General features: G+C 34.0%; 1 protein-coding gene across 1 annotated transcript; it reads right to left on the bottom strand.

The window, feature by feature from the left end:
- Window positions 1-13,992: 13,992 nt before the first annotated feature.
- On the bottom strand, window positions 13,993-15,930 carry LOC108481980 (E3 ubiquitin-protein ligase BOI-like). The gene is made up of 3 exons (XM_017785085.2): window positions 15,281-15,930; window positions 14,762-15,191; window positions 13,993-14,674 (listed from the first exon to the last, which is right to left on the bottom strand). The coding sequence occupies exons 1-3, from the start codon at window positions 15,328-15,330 to the stop codon at window positions 14,138-14,140; spliced, it is 1,017 nt and encodes a 338-aa protein (XP_017640574.1). The 5' UTR covers window positions 15,331-15,930; the 3' UTR covers window positions 13,993-14,137.
- Window positions 15,931-19,454: the final 3,524 nt, after the last annotated feature.

Here is a 19,454-nt window from a genome sequence, read left to right as displayed (position 1 = left end):
AAAGTGATATTTAAGCTATCAATTTTGTCTTAGTTTTATCCCAAATCATGATAATCACCAATAAGAATGTGACTTTTTATTGGATGGCATACACTTTGAGGGGGGTTAAATGAGACGAAATTGATAGTTTAAGTACCACTTTTGACCAAAATTTCTTTTAGGTACTTAAGTGAAAAAACATGTGGCATCTATTTAAAGGTCCCATTATAGTGGGATCTCGTAGGATCCTTTTAAATCAATGATTGAAATAAAAAAGGATATAAAGAAATACCAATCCACTGTTGATCATGCCACTTAAGATTTGCATTGAGAATGTAATACTTCTCACCCGTTTCAGATGCCCAATATGGATGGAAGATGCCACTGAAGTATGTGTGAGTACGAAATCTTAGGTTTATTTAAGGATTAGAAGTTTAAAATATGTTTATAAAATAATTAAAATATTTTTTAGACAATATTCAAAGTTAAAAAAATAATTTAAAATTATTTAGGATATGTTCAGGATTAGTCGAAGGTGATCGAAACCTAAAACGAGATTTGGAAGTCAAAACAACTTAAAATAGTGTAGTGCTGAAAAGAGGCGCGGCGTCGTGATGTGAGGACTTTTAATGTCGTGACGTCGAGACTTTTGACGTTGTGATGTCGGATGGACAGGTTGAGGTGTCACAATTATGTGGCCACGAGTCGAGTGGTGAGGTTGTGACATAGAAATTTCGTGGTCGCGACATGATTTACTGAGTATGCCCAAAACATTTCAAAATGTTTTCCCAAATCCCTTTGTTCATGATATATCTAACACATGCTTAAAAATCTCTCAAATATGTATGAAAGCCACTACAAAACATTTTAAATTTATAATTTATAATCTTTAAATGTAAGTAACCATGCATATAACCAATTTACCAAAAGAAGGATATGATGATGAAATAACAAGTGTAACTTGCAAGCTCAAATTTATACAACATTAAACACAAAGAACAAATAATATGAAATTAACATATTTACTTATGTAGACACCTAGTACATGCAACAACAAAAAATACGTCACTTTCATACTCTTGTAGGTCTCGTTGATACTGTGGTGTCTCAGATTGAGCTAGGCTTCAAGTCTCCTCAAATCAACAATCTATGTGCATAAACAATAACGCGTAAACAAATTATGTTTAGTAAGTTCAAATGAAATTCATTATATTACCTTGTTGGAGGTGAGCATACCTAATGTCATAAGAACATAAATACTTACTACAACATTCTCGACTGCATCACATAAGGCAAATTAAGCTTAAGAATTTATAATCATGTCAACCAACAATTAGGATAGCACATATAACATGATTAACATATATATTCTTATCATCTCATGGAACACAATTATATATATTGGCAACACATGTAAAGACTATTACTTGTTCATATATTATAATCATTTCATATTCATTTGCCATAATCAAGTATCTATCTGTATAAAGATTTCTGCCCAATGTAACCTTATTAAAATGGACTCGGACACACGGGAATCCACCGCACTACACTAAGGCACATAAGTGCAAACCCTAAGGCATCATGCACATTCTTCCACCACACCAAGATAGTCTCTGAAGATATAGTGTACATTCGATGATCCACAACAAATGCTAAACCATTGAGTGACACAATATAATTCCAAATCTATAATAACTCGTACATAAATGCGCATATGACCTTAATTGGTATGTGTAGCACCCCAAACCCGACCCAGACGTTAAGGCCGGATTTGGCATGCCACATCAAAAACGTTAAAAAAAATTCCATTCTAAGTCCAGAAAATCGTACTTGATGTTCAAAAGATTAATTCATTAAGGGTTAAAGTGAATGGAAGCGTGCACCGGTAGGAAACCGAAAAGAGGTGGTGAGTCCATCGGACCGCTAAATACCAAGCTCCTTCGGATCCAATCCTGACATGCATACTACCATTGCCACACCTTAACGTCATGGATATTTCTAGGAAAACCGATTTGATTAAGTCATTTTAGGAAAAGTGATTAATTTTGGAAAATACTTTTATTGCGGAAGCTTTGCTTGTTGTCGTGTTATTTTGAAATCAATTGTTGTTTTTGAAAACGCGCCCTAAAGCTATCCAATTTCAACAGTTAAAATAAGTATTACCTATCTTAGTAATACATATTAAAACCATCAAAAATAACTAAGTGGCCTTATTACATTTAAAAGCCCAAAAACTTCAAACGTAAATAAAAGGATGTCCAGTTCACGGAAGAAAATCAAACTTTCGAGCGGGTGGCCACTCCGAATTCCCTCACGACTCCAAGCCCACTATGGTTGGGGATTTCTGCGTGGATGAAAATAAAAGGGGTGAGTTTGGGAAACTCGGTGTGTAAGGAAAACCCATTCAAAGCCCAAGTCACTCAAGCCTATTGGCCTAAGCCCATTCAATGCAGTGGTACTTGGGCGAGCCCTTTTCAGATCACAATAAACCGGGCCTTAGCCCTTATTCAGATAATGAGATGGCCCATAGGCCCATTTCAAAATACATGCAACATCGGTAAACATATGCAAGCCCATTTGGGTAATGATGGTCTGGGCGAGCCCTTTTCAGATTATAATAAACCGGGCCTTAGCCCTTATTCAGATAATGATGATGGCCCATAGGCCCATTTCAAAATACATGCAACATCAAGAAACATATGCAAGCCCATTTGGGAGACTACTCAACCCACCAACCACTACACTCCACCCGTACCAGCCATACACTCCATGTGGGAATAGCTCAACCCACCCAAATTTCAACACTCCACATTGCGGCCTTTTGCTCGATTATCGATAGAATTGAGGCAAAGCCTCCAAGACGTGGACAAGCCACTTTCAGTACTTCCTCCGTCAATATCCCAATCTCATGCATCAGATGATAACAACATGGCATGCAGTAAATAACAACAGTCAAACATGCATTTAAGTCAATTTAACCCTAGGGGTATTTCGGTAATTTATCTCCTAAGGGTAAAACTGTAAATTTTCCACTTTTAAAGGTATTTCAATAATTATCTATTTTAGAGTTTTTCATGCATATTCCTACCTTTCACGTACTGCAGAATCACGTACCGAGGGTTCTTACCGAATTGGGCCCGTTGGCCCATCATTTCAAATTTTGGCCCATTAAGCCCAAAAATATCGAGGGCACAGAAATCATACACTTTGCAGTCCAAATTTTCCAGCTTACCAAAAACATTAATCGATTTACCTCACGAGCATTCGACACTCAAATCTACAAAATACCGATTTTCGGATTGTGGCTTTTCGCTTTTGCCGATCTAGACTAAGAAAGAGGGTGTTAGTTACACACTTTTATGACGATATGTTGACGAGATCCACACACGAACAGCCTACAATTGGATTACTAACACGTTAATCTAACTATTCAAATACAAACTACATATTAACCCCTTACAATATTCGGCCAACCACACCTACAGATCATAGTAAGCTTATAAGAAATCAATAAGCAACTCATTAACAAATTTTTGTTATTGTTTACCACATAATCATAATTTCACTGCAAGCTGTCTTCCTGAGTAACAGTCACTAAATCATTTATAACTGGAGCTACGAAACTCCAAATTAAGTTCCGTTAATTTTCCTGAAAATAGACTCATATATCTTCTATCCATAAAATTTTCAGAATTTTGGTTTAGCCAATCAATACCAGAATTTTCTCAAAGTTTCCCATGTTTCACTGTTTGACTAATCTGACCACCCTTCATTACGAATCAAATTTCTCATTGTACAGAATTCGAAATATGTTCTTGTTTATTTCATTAGAAACTAGACTCAATAAGCTTTAATTACATAATTTATTCAGCTTCTAATTCTTCTCCCACAATTTATGGTGATTTTCCAAAGTCACGTTACTGCTGTTGTTCCAAGTAGATTTATTACCAAATCACTCTTTCACACATACCTTGCATGCATGTTATTTGAACATGTATATCACCAATCAATCATCACATATCTATGATTTTACTTAAGTATAATCTCCATTTCATCATTTTAAAGCACAACATGTTAGCTGATTTTTCCTTTAACATCTAAGGCACATGCATGCTCATTTGTTTGGCTCAACTTCACTTATCTTCCATTTTTCATCAAAAGAACATGAAACAACAACCATTTCCTTCATTTTAATTCATGACTAAATGCTCACAACACAACTAAAAATCAAAATATACTTCAAGAGTTAAGGTAGAATCAAGAAGAACTCATGAACCTCAAAATAGAAGCAATGTACCAAGAACTTACCTTCAATTTTCCTCCTCCTAATGACCGAATACTCAAGAGCTTTCTCCTCTCCTTTCTCTTCTCTAACTTTCAGCTATGATGAACAAAGATGGACAAAACTTTGTTCTTTTCACCCCTTTTTCTTTTAATAAAACTTCATATTTCATCCATTTAATTCTTTAATACAAAAGACATGAAATTCTTATCATGAAACATTTACCTAACCCATTATCATGAAACATTTACCTAACCTATTATCATGGAACATTTACCTAACCTATTATCATGAAACATTTACCTAACCTATTATCAATTTGTATCAATTTGTACCATAAATTATGGATATCAAGTGTACATTTTGTCTACAACAACATGATGGCTAACCACTTCATGTAAAATGGGAGGTTTGTCATGCAAATCCTCCTATTTTTGCACTCCTATTTATTTGGTCACTTCAATTTAGCCTATAGCATTTTCAAACATTTTCACATAGGTCCTATTTCATAATTTCACTCACAAATGACAAAATTAAAGCATGAAATTTTGCCAACATTCACAGAATTCCCGAAAATTGAGGCGTTACAACTCTACCCTCCTTAAAGAAATTTCGTCCTCAAAATTTACCTAATCCAAACAGATGAGGGTATAGCTGTCGCAACGTCTCTTCTGGCTCCCAAACTCAGAAGTTTCCCCTTCCTTAACTTGTTGAAAACGAGCGACCAAAGACTCATCGTTCAACTATTTTTCCTTAATCTGATCCACCAAAGTTGGCCTCACTTGCAACTCACCAGCAGACTTCCATCATCATCTGAGACTCAGACGAGCAAACATTGCTCTCAGATCAGATATAGCTCTACGACTTAGAGCATCGGCTACCACATTAGCCTTACCTAGGTGATACTCGATCGAATAGTCATAATCCTTAAGTAACTCAATCCATATCCTTTGCCTAAGGTTCAGCTCTTTCTGAGTCAACAAATACTTAAGACTCTTATGGTTAGTGTATATAATACAGCTTTCTCCGTACAAGTAATGTCTCCAAATCTTAAGTGCAAATATCATTGCTGCCAACTCTAAATCATGAGTCAAATAGTTTCCCTCGTGAGGCTTAAGCTATCGTGATGCATATGCAACCACCTTACCCTCTTGCATTAACACGCAGCCCAAACCCACGTGTGATGCATCACTGTACACACTAAAATCCTTCCCAGACTCCGGCTGAATTAACACAGGTGCTTCAGTCAGAACTTTATTAAACTTCTCAAAAGCTTCCTGCTGCTTCTTAGTCTATACAAATGGTACTCCTTTCCTTATGAGTTTTATCAGAGGTGCTGCCATCACAGAAAAACCTTTCCACAAACCTTTTGTAGTATCCCTGCCAGCCCTAGGAAACTCCATATTTTCTACACTGACCTAGGTGGCTTCCATTCCAAAATCGCTTCAATTTTCCGAGGGTCCACTTTAATCCCTCGCAGAGACCACATGTCCTAAGAAAGTTACCTCCTCAACCAAAATTCACACTTCTGAACTTCACAAAGAGTTCCTTCTCCTTAATACTTACAAAGACTATACGGAGATGCTCATCATGTTTCGTTTAGTTTGAGAATATACCAGGATATCGTCAATAAAGACGACTACGAATTGATCTAAAAATGGTTGGAACACATGATTCATTAGATCCATAAACGCTGTAGGAGCGTTCGTTAGTCCAAATGGCATAACCAGAAACTCGTAATGACCACACCGAGTCCTGAATGTCGTCTTTTGGATATCGCCTCCTTGACCCTTAATCGATGATATCCGGATCGAAGGTCGATCTTGGAAAATCTGAAGCTCCTAAGTTGGTCGAATAGATCGTCAATCCTTGGCGGTGGATACTTATTCTTAATCGCCGTTTGTTCAATGGCGATAATCAATGCACATCCGCATCGTACCATCCTTCTTTTTCACGAATAGCACGGTGCTCCCCATGAAGACACGCTTGGCCTAATAAAGCCCCTATCCAACAACTCTTGAATTTGAGCATTTAACACTACTAACTCCTTCGGTGCCATCCTATACGGTGTGATAGACACAAGCACCATTCCAGGCAACAAGTCTATTCCAAACTCAACTTCTCGATTCGGAGGCAATCCTGAAAGCTCCTCCGGAAAAACATCTTGGAACTCCTTTACGGTCCTAACCTTATCCACTGTCAGTTCCTCCTCTTCTGACTGACTTACAAATGCCAAATAGACCTCACAACCTTTCCGAATCCACTTTTCGGCTCTTAATGCCGACACCACATTGGACAAATAATCCCTTCGCTCACCTATCACCATAACCTCCTCATCCTTTATGGTCCTCAACACCATTCATTTAGCAGCACAATCCGGAGTCGCCTTATGCTTAACAAGCCAGTCCATTCCCAAAATGAGATCAAACTCTCCGAATGGTAACTCCATCAGATCTCTAGGGAAAATCTTACCTTGAGTTTCTAAGGGTACATCCCTATACAATTTGTCTACCCTAACCGAGTGACCCAAGGGACTTAGTACAGATACCTCACTCACAATCTCCTCAGAGCAGTCCAAGTCGTCCATAATCCGTTCTGTGGCCTCCAACCAATATTCTGCCACATTCGGGCTATACCAGACACGCCTTAAAGATCTCCGTTCGTTAGTCTCAAGTCATTCGAAATAGATCCACAATTTCGTTCGAACTTGCTCGGCAACCCTTTCCGAACACAAAGCATTGACTGTGATAGGGATCATCCTCGACATGATCATGAGACTCTACCTTTGTTGCGGTGGTATGGTGCATCTGCCGCAAGATATGTCCCAAGACGAAGATACCACTCTAGCCCTTCCTCGCCACGTCCACGGCCTCTTCCACGGGTAGCTCTTGTACTCATATCGTATTATCTTGATTACGAATTTTAGGCATCAATTAATATTCCGGTGTTTATTACGATGTTTTATGAATCGATAAGAATTCAAAGTTTGTTTTCGCAGAATCAAGTCTAGCTACGATTTGATCTCTTACCGATTTTCCTATGGTTTCAAGATCACCTATCTAGAGTATCCTAGCAGGATTTGATGCTGACAGATAATTGAGAAAAATATTCGTAAGAGTTGAGTAATACTTAGACTTGAGTGGAGATTGAATGCCACCTTCTAAATATCTAAATTTTGAAAATCGAGTTTTCGCATTCTTTATAAAATTTTCGTTTTCGAAAATCTTTATTTTTGTAAACCCATTCCACAGCCGAGTTGTTGCAACCTAGGCTCTGATACCACTAAATGTAGCACCCCAAACCCGACCCAGACGTTAAGGCCGGATCTGGCATGCCACATCAAAAACGTTAAAAAAAATTCCATTCTAAGTCCAGAAAATCGTACTTGATGTTCAAAAGATTAATTCATTAAGGGTTAAAGTGAATGGAAGCTGTGCATCAGGTAGGAAACCGAAAAAGAGGTGGTGAGTCCATCGGATTGCTTAAGTACCAAGCTCCCTTCAGATCCAATCCTAGACATGCATACTACCATTGCCACACCTTAACGTCATGGATATTTCTAGGAAAACCGATTTGATTAAGTCATTTTTAGGAAAAGTGATTAATTTTGGAAAATATTTTATTATGAAGCTTTGCTTGTTGTCGTGTTATTTTGAAATCAATTGTTGTTTTTGAAAACGCCTAAAGCTATCCAATTTCAACAGTTAAAATAAGTATTACCTATCTTAGTAATACATATTAAAACCATCAAAATAACTAAGTGGCCTTATTACATTTAAAAGCCCAAAAACTTCAAACGTAAATAAAAGGATGTCCAGTTCACGGAAGAAAATCAAACTTTCGAGCGGTGGCCATCTCAATTCCCTCACGACTCCAAGCCCACTATGGTTGGGGATTTCTGCGTGGATGAAAATAAAAGGGTGAGTTTGGGAAACTCGGTGTAAGGAAAACCCATTCAAAGCCCAAGTCACTCAAGCCTATTGGCCTAAGCCCATTCAGTGCAGCATGGTGCTTGGGCGAGCCCTTTCGAGATCACAATAAACCGGGCCTTAGCCCTTATTCAGATAATGATATGGCCCATAGGCCCATTTCAAAATACATGCAACATCAAGAAACATATGCAAGCCCATTTGGGTAAACAGTGGTCTGGGCGAGCCCTTTTCAGATTACAATAAAGCGGGCCTTAGCCCTTATTCAGATAATGATATGGCCCATAGGCCCATTTCAAAATACATGCAACATCGGTAAACATATGCAAGCCCATTTGGGAGACTACTCAACCCACCAACCACTACACTCCACCCGTACCAGCCATACACTCCATGTGGGAATAGCTCAACCCACCCACCCAACACTAACACTCCACAGCTTTACTTTGCTTTCGATTATCGATAGAATTGAGGCAAAGCCTCCAAGACGTGGACAAGCCACTTTCAGTACTTCCTCCGTCAATATCCCAATCTCATGCATCAGATGATAACAACATGGCATGCAATAAATAACAAATCAAACATGCATTTAAGTCAATTTAACCCAGGGGTATTTGGTAATTTATCTCCTAAGGGTAAAGCGTAAATTTTCCACTTTTAAAGGTATTTCAATAATTATCTATTTTAGAGTTTTCATGCATATTCCTACCTTTCACGCATCTGCAGAATCACGCATCGAGGGTTCTTATCAATTGGGCCGTTGGCCCATCATTTCAAATTTTGGCCCATTAAGCCCAAAAATATCGAGGGCACAGAAATCATACACTTTGCAGTCCAAATTTTCCAGCTTACCAAAAACATTAATCGATTTACCTCACGAGCATTCGCACACTCGCAAATCTACAAAATACCGATTTTCGGCATTGTGGCTTTTCGGCTTTTGCCGATCTAGACTAAGAAAGAGGGTGTTAGTTACACACCTGTTTGCGACGATATGTTGACGAGATCCACACACGAACAGCCTACAATTGGATTACTAACACGTTAATCTAACTATTCAAATACAAACTACATATTAACCCCTTACAATATTCGGCCAACCACACCTACAGATCATAGTAAGCTTATAAGAAATCAATAAGCAACTCATTAACAAATTTTTGTTATTGTTTACCACATAATCATAATTTCACTGCAAGCTGTCTTCCTGAGTAACAGTCACTAAATCATTTATAACTGGAGCTACGAAACTCCAAATTAAGTTCCGTTAATTTTCCTGAAAATAGACTCATATATCTTCTATCCATAAAATTTTCAGAATTTTGGTTTAGCCAATCAATACCAGAATTTTCTCAAAGTTTCCCATGTTTCACTGTTTGACTAATCTGACCACCCTTCATTACGAATCAAATTTCTCATTGTACAGAATTCGAAATATGTTCTTGTTTATTTCATTAGAAACTAGACTCAATAAGCTTTAATTACATAATTTATTCAGCTTCTAATTCTTCTCCCACAATTTATGGTGATTTTCCAAAGTCACGTTACTGCTGCTGTTCCAAGTAGATTTATTACCAAATCACTCTTTCACACATACCTTGCATGCATGTTATTTGAACATGTATATCACCAATCAATCATCACATATCTATGATTTTACTTAAGTATAATCTCCATTTCATCATTTTAAAGCACAACATGTTAGCTGATTTTTCCTTTAACATCTAAGGCACATGCATGCTCATTTGTTTGGCTCAACTTCACTTATCTTCCATTTTTCATCAAAAGAACATGAAACAACAACCATTTCCTTCATTTTAATTCATGACTAAATGCTCACAACACAACTAAAAATCAAAATATACTTCAAGAGTTAAGGTAGAATCAAGAAGAACTCATGAACCTCAAAATAGAAGCAAGGTACCAAGAACTTACCTTCAATTTTCCTCCTCCTAATGACCGAATACTCAAGAGCTTTCTCCTCTCCTTTCTCTTCTCTAACTTTCAGCTATGATGAACAAAGATGGACAAAACTTTGTTCTTTTCACCCTTTTCTTTTAATAAAACTTCATATTTCATCCATTTAATTCTTTAATACAAAAGACATGAAATTCTTATCATGAAACATTTACCTAACCCATTATCATGAAACATTTACCTAACCTATTATCATGGAACATTTACCTAACCTATTATCATGAAACATTTACCTAACCTATTATCAATTTGTATCAATTTGTACCATAAATTATGGATATCAAGTGTACATTTTGTCTACAACAACATGATGGCTAGCCACTTCATGTAAAATGGGAGGTTTGTCATGCAAATCCTCCTATTTTTGCACTCCTATTTATTTGGTCACTTCAATTTAGCCTATAGCATTTTCAAACATTTTCACATAGGTCCTATTTCATAATTTCACTCACAAATGACAAAATTAAAGCATGAAATTTTGCCAACATTCACAGAATTCCCGAAAATTGGGGCGTTACAGTATGCTAATCGTATCCTAGCTTTTCTACCAACTTTACATGGGCATCCCATTGTGCATAATTATACATTCATAAATACCCATGGTTTCCACTTTACAAAACTCATTTGAATGCCTTATACTTACGATACATAGCATCATAAATCTAACATACATTCATGTTTTCATGATAACTTACCAATCATATTAACATTATTGATTTTATACTATATTTCTTCGTTCAAATAACACATTTAGCAAGTTAAATAACTAGCGCACACAACAAAATGAAAATATAGTAAGTTTCATGAGAACTTACCTTTCCCAAAAGTAACAAAAATGGATGAAGGCTTTTCTAAGTCCATCAATCCGTTGATCTTTTCTTTCCCTTTGCTAGAACCACATCTAGCAACTTCGTTCTTTGCAATTTCATACAAAACAATAATTTTCCTCAGTTGTCAAAATGTTATAATAACATTAAATAGCCATATTAATGGCTCAACAACTCATTTTAAAGCTTCTAAACATGCAATGAGATGATAAAGTGCTAAGAAACCATGAATCCTTACCAAAGCTCTTCCTTCTCTCTTAAGCTCAACCTTCACATGCTAAAACCCAAACCCTAAATGTGAGGGTAATGAGTTTGGTGGAGAATCTTGACTCTATTATGGTTTTTAAAGGATAAATTTGCAAGAAAAAATGTGAATAATGGTGGAAGATTGAAGTAAAAATGAGTGGAGAGTGAGAAATTTTAAAGAAGAAAGTCACTTCTTCTTCTTTGTTATGGCCGAATGTAGTGTGCTGGTTTGCGAGGTTTATTTTCCTCTTTTTCGTATTTTTACTCGATTGAGCTCGAAATGCAGAAAGGTCTCAATATGCATTCTAATGACCTCCCAAAACCTAAAAATAATTAAATCTATTAAAATAAATAAATTTCTTTCATTGGATATATGGATAAAATTATTGGAATAGTTCCATACAGAACACCGAAAAACAATTGGCGAGTTACAAAGAAATGTGAGTTTACCTTTTAACTAATTCAACCGGTTTAAACACTAAAAGAGAAACTAGTTTCTAGAGAAAAGAGACATTCGGTAACCAATTTAACATGTTCGAATTCACCAACACAATTTCCTAGTTTCTGATGTGGCTTGATCGAACAACTACAGTCTCCTCATTTCTATTTTTTAACCACACTCGTTGATTTTAAAAAAAATCTCATGATATCCCACTATAATAAGATCTCACCTTTGGCGTTATTGAAAAAAAAAACAATAGTTTGGTGGGGCTAATTTTGTAATTAAAAAAAAACCACTAAAAGATTTTGCTTAGTCAAGTTAGCCCCAATAGTGCATATGCAATGGCTTCAATTTGAAGTAGCAAAACGCTCTGATTTAAGTTAGAAAATTGGGGGTGTTGATATGTATATTTGTAAAAAGTTAGATTGTAGATATATTTCCTCTTAGTAAATTTGGCAATGTTTGTATTGCATAAGAGTCACCTTCTTATAGTGACAAATAATTTCATCTCATTATCATTTTTGAAATTTGCCTCCAAAAGGCAATAATGAAACCATTATAGTGGTGGTTGATGGCATTCTACATCCCATCAGCCTCACATGGACTGTTTATAGCTTTGGATGATATGACTTGGTTTCAATTTTCAACCGTATAACCTCATTTTGATTTCACTAATGAATCCTTTGAATTATTATTAGATATTTGATATGATTAATTTTTCTTTTGTTTTAAGGACCACGAGCTTATAAGAAGAGGAAAAAAGAAAGTAACAACAAAAATGATAAACTGTTAAAATTCGCTACATTGGAATTTCCATAATCTTGGGATCAAACCATGTTCTCTATTTAATATTTCAACCATCAATGCGTTGGTAGTGATATGACAAGGTTGCTCGGTGTAACCCCAAATTTTGAGCATTGATTGATTCTTATTTTGGCATAAAACAATTTAGGAAGTTTCATTCCACAAACAAAAGATGAAAAAAAACAAGTGCTAAATTGACACAAGAAATGAACGGGTAAAAGTACTATTGAAGCTTTTATATTACGAGTCGGATTGCATTTTACCCCTCTACTAAAAAAAGAGTAAATTAACCCTTATATGTTAGATCAAAGAGCAAATTAATCATTTTGTTAAAAATTTCATCAGTTTTTACTATTAAAAATTTGTGGTTATTCTGTTACCTATTCCAATTTTTAGCAGTAGAATTGAGTGAAAATTTTAACTGAAAAGATTGGTTTTTTCTTTAAATTAATGTATATGGATTAATTTACTCATTTTTTAAGATATAATTTTTAATACAAGAATCTCTACGATACTTTTATTGAAATGAATTGTGTGATTAAAACATGCATTCAAATAAACCAAAGTAACGAAAAAATTTGAAAGTTTAGGTTTCCAACACGAAAACTAATGCTAATCTTTTAGGAATCTTGAAGACATTGTGAAATCATGTTTTTGGTATTTAAGCAAATGGCATGTTCTTGATTTTGTCCTATATTTCATGAAGTAAGTACAACAACAATAATGTTCAATTCATGGAATTCAAAGAATGCTATATTATCAATCACTAAATTTAAAGAGTGATAAGCTAAGGAATCACTTAAAAAGCAAGTTATATATATATATATATATATATATATATATATATATATATATAAGAAACAATAATTTTATTTACGCTTTTGAGTGTAAGAAACAAGTCAACAACATTTCTTTCACTTAAAGTGCCTTCGAGACTTGGAAATTGATCCACAAGTTTAACCAATGATAATGTACTTATTTATGAGTGTAGGTGTGTTAAAGAATAGGTGAAGCTAAAAAATATTATAGGGTGAAAATTGAATTAAAAGTTTCTAAGTGAATAAAAGTAATTTTGTTATATTAATTTAAATATTATAATTTTTAAAAATTAAATTATAAATTTACCATTTTGAGTAACCAAAATACAGACTTCACTGAATGTCACTCTTAATTAGAAGTTTGATTTCTCAAACTCCAGACTCTAATGAAAGAAACATGAAATTCCAAGAGACTTCGACTGCACCACTTTCTCTAAACGGATAAACTATATTTGATAAACTGAAAGTGTATGATTTACCGACCAATAATAGATGAATTTATGGGACAAAGCTTATCAGTAGAGTAAATTGTATTAATAGTAATTTTGTTGATTAAGTCTTGATTCAATTCATATATAATATAAGAAGTAAATTTAAGCGCATTTAAACACATATTATTTTTGAACTAAAGATTCGAAGATATTCATGAATAGAAATAAGTATTATCTATAAAAAAATTAAGTAATTAGCTAAGAGCAAAATATATATATATATCAAATAAAAGAATTTATATATGAATTAATTTTCAAAAAATAAAAGGTAAAATATTATTATAGTCAAAGGTTATTTTAATTTTAAATTTTTTTACCTTTGAAAAAAAAAAAAGCCTTTCAAGAAAGCAAAACCTCAACGCTAGAATTTCTGGCGGTGAGGCAAAGCGGACAGGCTTGCGCCACTCTATCACACTCTGTACATAAGCAAAGATGCTGGCAAGGCAACAACACCACCACCGCGGCGCGTTTCCTACACGCTCTGCAAACCGGTCCCGAAGCGACTACTCTGTCCGGGTCCACGTAAGCCGATTCGGCGTCCTCCGGTTGCCGTTCCACTCCACCACCAGCGCAGTTTAGTCCCTCATCCCCTCTCCTATTATCGCGCGCCGTCGCTCCGCTCATTATAGCTTGTTGGAGCTGCGCTTGCAATGACACCGCCGTCGCTTCTTGCGCCCTCGCTTTCGCTTGCCAAACCTGCACCTCCACGCTAACTTGCGCCGCCCGTGCTTCCAACTCGGCGTTCCGACGCTTCGCTTTTTCCACCTCCGCTTCTTTCTCCCTTAACCTCCTCGCCACGGTCTCTTCCGCTGCCCCCAACAGAGCATGGTAGTGCCTTTGCCTTTTCTCGGCTAACGTACGCCGTAATTCCTCCCCCTATAAAAAAATCCGTCACATTTCCCCCACCGGAAAGAAAAAAAAAAAGAACAAAAACCCAATATGTGAAAGAATCAAACTTGGTACCTGAGCTTGAAGAAATTGATCTAATTCTTCTCTTTGACGTTTAATTTGAATACCCAAATTTTCAGATATTATAGACAAAAAGGCCGATGATGGTTGTTGTTGTTGTTGAAGATAACCATGATTTTGACTTTGCTGTTGGTCGCCGGACGATAACCGGAGACCGGTGGAGACAACTACATTTGGCTGGTTGTGGTGATGAAGTTGAGAAAGGTCTATCATCTGCGGCGGTGGTGTTTGCAAAGTGAATGAATTCATCGGCGTCGTTATCGCCGCCGTTCCTGTAACTAATTCCCTCCCTCTCTTCCTCTGATTAATATTGTTACTGATATTGATATTAGTATTATTGTTGGTTCCATTGCTTCCATTGTTGAAGAACATATGAGGTTGATCAACAAAAGCCCCTCCTCCTTGTTGTCCATCTTGTCCATTTCTATATATAAAAAAACAAACAAACTCAAAATCAAAAACAAAAAGAAATCCAAGAATAAGAAAAAAATTGGCAAAAAGAACTGAACAAACCTGTTTAAGAGGAAGACATTGGAAGGGTATTGAGCTGCTTGAACAGCCATTAACAAACAAAAAGAAAAAGAAAAAAAGCTTTAACAAAATTTCACAACTTTGAAGAAGATAAATGAAAAATCAAAGTGAAGAACAAGGTGGTATGGCATAAACATAAACATAAACCCAAATCATTTTTATTATCTTGTTCTTGATATATATATATATAAGAGTAGAACAAAATGTGGGAAAGGATAAAGAGAAAGGATATATATAGAGAGATGTAGAAAGAAAGAGATGCTATTGGAAAGAATCAGTCCAAGAGAGAGAGGCCTTATAATGCTCATTCAATTCATATTTACTTAATATTTGGATTTTTATTTTTTGGTGCCATTGTTTTTCTCTTCTTCTACTTAGCGTGGGGGTTGGCTTTTCTTAAGGAAGGAGTTAATTCTTAATCCTATAATTTACATTAATCCTTAATTAATGAGAAATTAGTTTTCTTTTTTAATTGAAGAATCTAATTTCCTTCAATAAAATATATAAATTTGTTGTTGGTAAAAGGGAAATATAATATAATAGTAAGTTGAAAGTTGGTGATGTAGGGCGTGCAGTGCAGGTCTCTCTCTGCCCGCTACCGCTGCCGCTGGGATTGTTTTACATGGCCCATGCATCTTTGCTCACCTTCTTCTTTTTATAAATGAATATAAAATAATTTCTTGTTTTCTATTATGGAAAATTCCACATTCTCTCTAATTTCCCATAATTATGTTCCCACAAAATTTTTCACATTTTAATTGGTGAAAATATTCGTCAAATCCCTCTGTTAAATGGTTGTATCAAATTAATCCTTTTACTATCAATTTTATCATTATACTATTTAAGAGAATGGGTAAACTACATTAGTAGTCATTCAACTATTAGTAAATCTCTTTTCTGTCACTCAGTTATTTAATTATATCTTTTTTGGTCACTGACTGGCAAACGATGTCAACTTTTAAAATTAACATAATAGTAATTTTAACCCTTAACATTAATATATTATGCAATTTGGTCTCTTTTGCAGTTTTACTTTTCTTTATGACCCTTTCACCTAAAAGCTAAAAAAAAATTGATAGCTAAATTCTGATTGAATATATAAAAAAAATGCAAACACCAAAAAGATCCAAGAAAATAATTTTAATCTTTTCTCATTCTTTTAACCCTCAATGTCGCAAAGAAAAGTAAAAATACAAAAAGGACCAAATTACACTATTAAAAAGCTGACATTAGAATTGTCATTTTCTATTTATTATCAATTTCAAATGCTAACTTTTTTAACCGTAAATGACATTTTTTTTAAACTATTAAACATTAAATCTATTGAAATTTGGGTTTGTTTTTATTATTTTTAATAGTATATAGGCTAAATTGATCCATTTAATAATCGATGGATTAATTTGATCCAATCCTTATCACAATGAGAGTTATCGATGAGTTCACCCATTTTAATTCCATAACTAGAAAATATAATTTTAAATTAAATTATGGTTTTTATTTTTTATTATGTTTAAATTTAAAATTTAATCTTATTTTTACCATATCATTAATTATTGGGATTAAAATGATAAGGTGGACTTGAAGCTCAACCTTAGTGTTTTTTTTAATAATCAAAGAGGGTTTCTACTTTCTTCTAAATTATCTAAATTCAGATAATATTTTTAATACAATTTTGCTCCTTTCTTTGAATAAACTTCTCCTAATACGATTATGTCAAATTACTAAATCCTTAGTTTAGGATATTAATCATTTTAATAAATAATTCCATTATTAGTCCTTGTACTTTACAATAATTGTGGATTCAATTCAGTATATTTTAATTTAATCATTTTTAATTTTTGTACTTTTCAAATTTCAAAATTTCAATCATCAATAAATAAAGATAACTATTAAATTAATTAAGCTAAGCTCCGGTATTTTCAAAACCCGATACGCCAAACTTATTATCATATATGTAATGCCATGTTACCTTGTTATTTTCACATATTACTCACTAAAAATTTAGTTAATGGATTAATGACTACCATTTGAATCAAGACCGAAACTTCAAAATTCGAAAATTATATAAAGTTAAAATAATTCAATTGGAAAATATAAATAAAATCTATAACTATCGCATAGTACAAAACCGATAATTAAAATCATATAACTCCTTTATTGATTTTCTTTCGTAGATTAATCCCATATAATTTCACTAAATTAATTATTATAGCCTGTAAAAAGTTAAGCCTAACTAGACCATCTATTGTATGTTTTATATATAATTGGTTTCATATGACCAATGGCCTCGACATAGGTTTTGGTAAAGTTTTTATATATAAATAGATGCCAATAAGCATTTATTATAAATCATATTGGAGAAACACAATTATTTTTAATTAAATTTCTTGATAACAAAAGTTATAAAGTTATTGGTGATCTTCCCCCATAACAAAAACTTTAATTAGGGTTTTGGTCCCACTGTCTAGGAAGAAGGGCTGGTTATCTTTTTCTGCGTTGTCATTGATTAATTTGGGCTAATTATGCTTCCAGTCCCTATACTCTTTTAACTTTTGAAATTTGATCTCATTTAACTCTAGAAATTTAGTCACTCTACTTGTTAAATTTAAAATTTACAAGTTTAATTTTTAATACTATTAACCGACTTTTATTTAAAATTTGACGCGTGTTATAGGTTAGATTTTAATTTTTTAAATCGACTTTGAATATTAAAATGCCACATGTTCAAATTTAACAAAATCCATTAACAATGTTATCATTTGGACTTTAACTTTGAATCCGACATGCAAGGGTAAGCCAAAATATTTTTTTAGGGGGCAAAATTGAATTATAAAATTTTTGAAAGGTTAAAATGTAATTTTAACATGTATTGATTTCTAATTTCAATATTTTTGAAGGGACTAAATATAATTTTTTTTTCATATTTGAAGGATCAAATACAATTTTACCATAGATGAATTTATAATTTTATTATCTCTTTAGGGACTAGAATCTGATTTTTTATTTTAAAAAAAACCAAGGCCCTGCTAAACTCCTATGCGTCGCCATTTTAGACATCAGTGGAAGAGCTAAGTGGGGCCTGGCAGGGGCACTGGCCCCTAAAATGAAAAAAATTTATTTATATATTTTATAATTTATAAAACTTTAAATTAGTAATAATAAAATTACACTTTGTCTCCCAAATTAATAAAAATTTGATTTAATTTTTAAAAATTATAAAGATATAAACTATTAAAATTATAAAATTATATTTTTACTATCGTAAAAATATACAATTTAATTCTGCTTCCAACAAATTTTCTTACTCCATCATTAGTAAACATGTGTAGAAATTAAAATTCTAGAAATAAGCAAACAACCCCTTGATGCAATGGCCGAGGGTCCTCTGCTGGCACCCAAAAGGCGTGGTTCAAATCTTGATATTGTCATCCCTTCTCTCGTTTTTGTACTTGTACCTAAAACATAAACAACGAGAAATAAAAGCCTGACTAAATTTTAAAAGTTTGAAGAGTACTTAGATTAATAGCATAATTAAACCATTAAAATCATACTAATAACCCAAGCCCTCCCTCTCAAATCTCTCTCATTAGGATTAAGCCATTAGCCATGGTCATAGTCATAGTAATACAAAGCTGCACGGCAGCATATTTGCATATTATAATAATAATAATAATTTTTTTTCTCTTTATTTTCTTCTTTGTTTGTTTATAAATATATTAGATGAAATGGGTATTTGGAGATTATTGAAATTTTAATGAAGTTGACCAGTTTGATTTTGATTGGATTGCAATGTTTCCATATTAACTACAACAGCAGGCCAAATCTGTTGACATTAAACCTAGTTGTATTGTTTTTAGTAGTAGGTTGAATTTTAATAAAAAAATAAAACTTAAATTACGGGAGTTAAGTAAGATGATAAAAATTTCTATTATCTTAACAAGTGGTCGAGGGTTTAATCTTCGCATTGGATATGGGACACCTTTAAAATTCGTGACTAACATTTCCCTCTTAATAAACCTACAAAATTAGAGGATTAATTACTGAATTCGCTCTAATAAATATGTTGAGGAAAAGAAAAAAAGCCCCCAAGTTTTCTCTTCTTTTCTTTGAAAAAAGAGAGCAAATAATCAACAACTTTGATAACTACTTTGTAATA

Source organism: Gossypium arboreum, chromosome 1 (assembly GCF_025698485.1).
Source record: "Gossypium arboreum isolate Shixiya-1 chromosome 1, ASM2569848v2, whole genome shotgun sequence".
Lineage (NCBI taxonomy): Eukaryota > Viridiplantae > Streptophyta > Magnoliopsida > Malvales > Malvaceae > Gossypium > Gossypium arboreum.
Note: the sequence above shows the minus strand (reverse complement) of the source record. Positions and strands in the feature narration are given on the sequence as shown.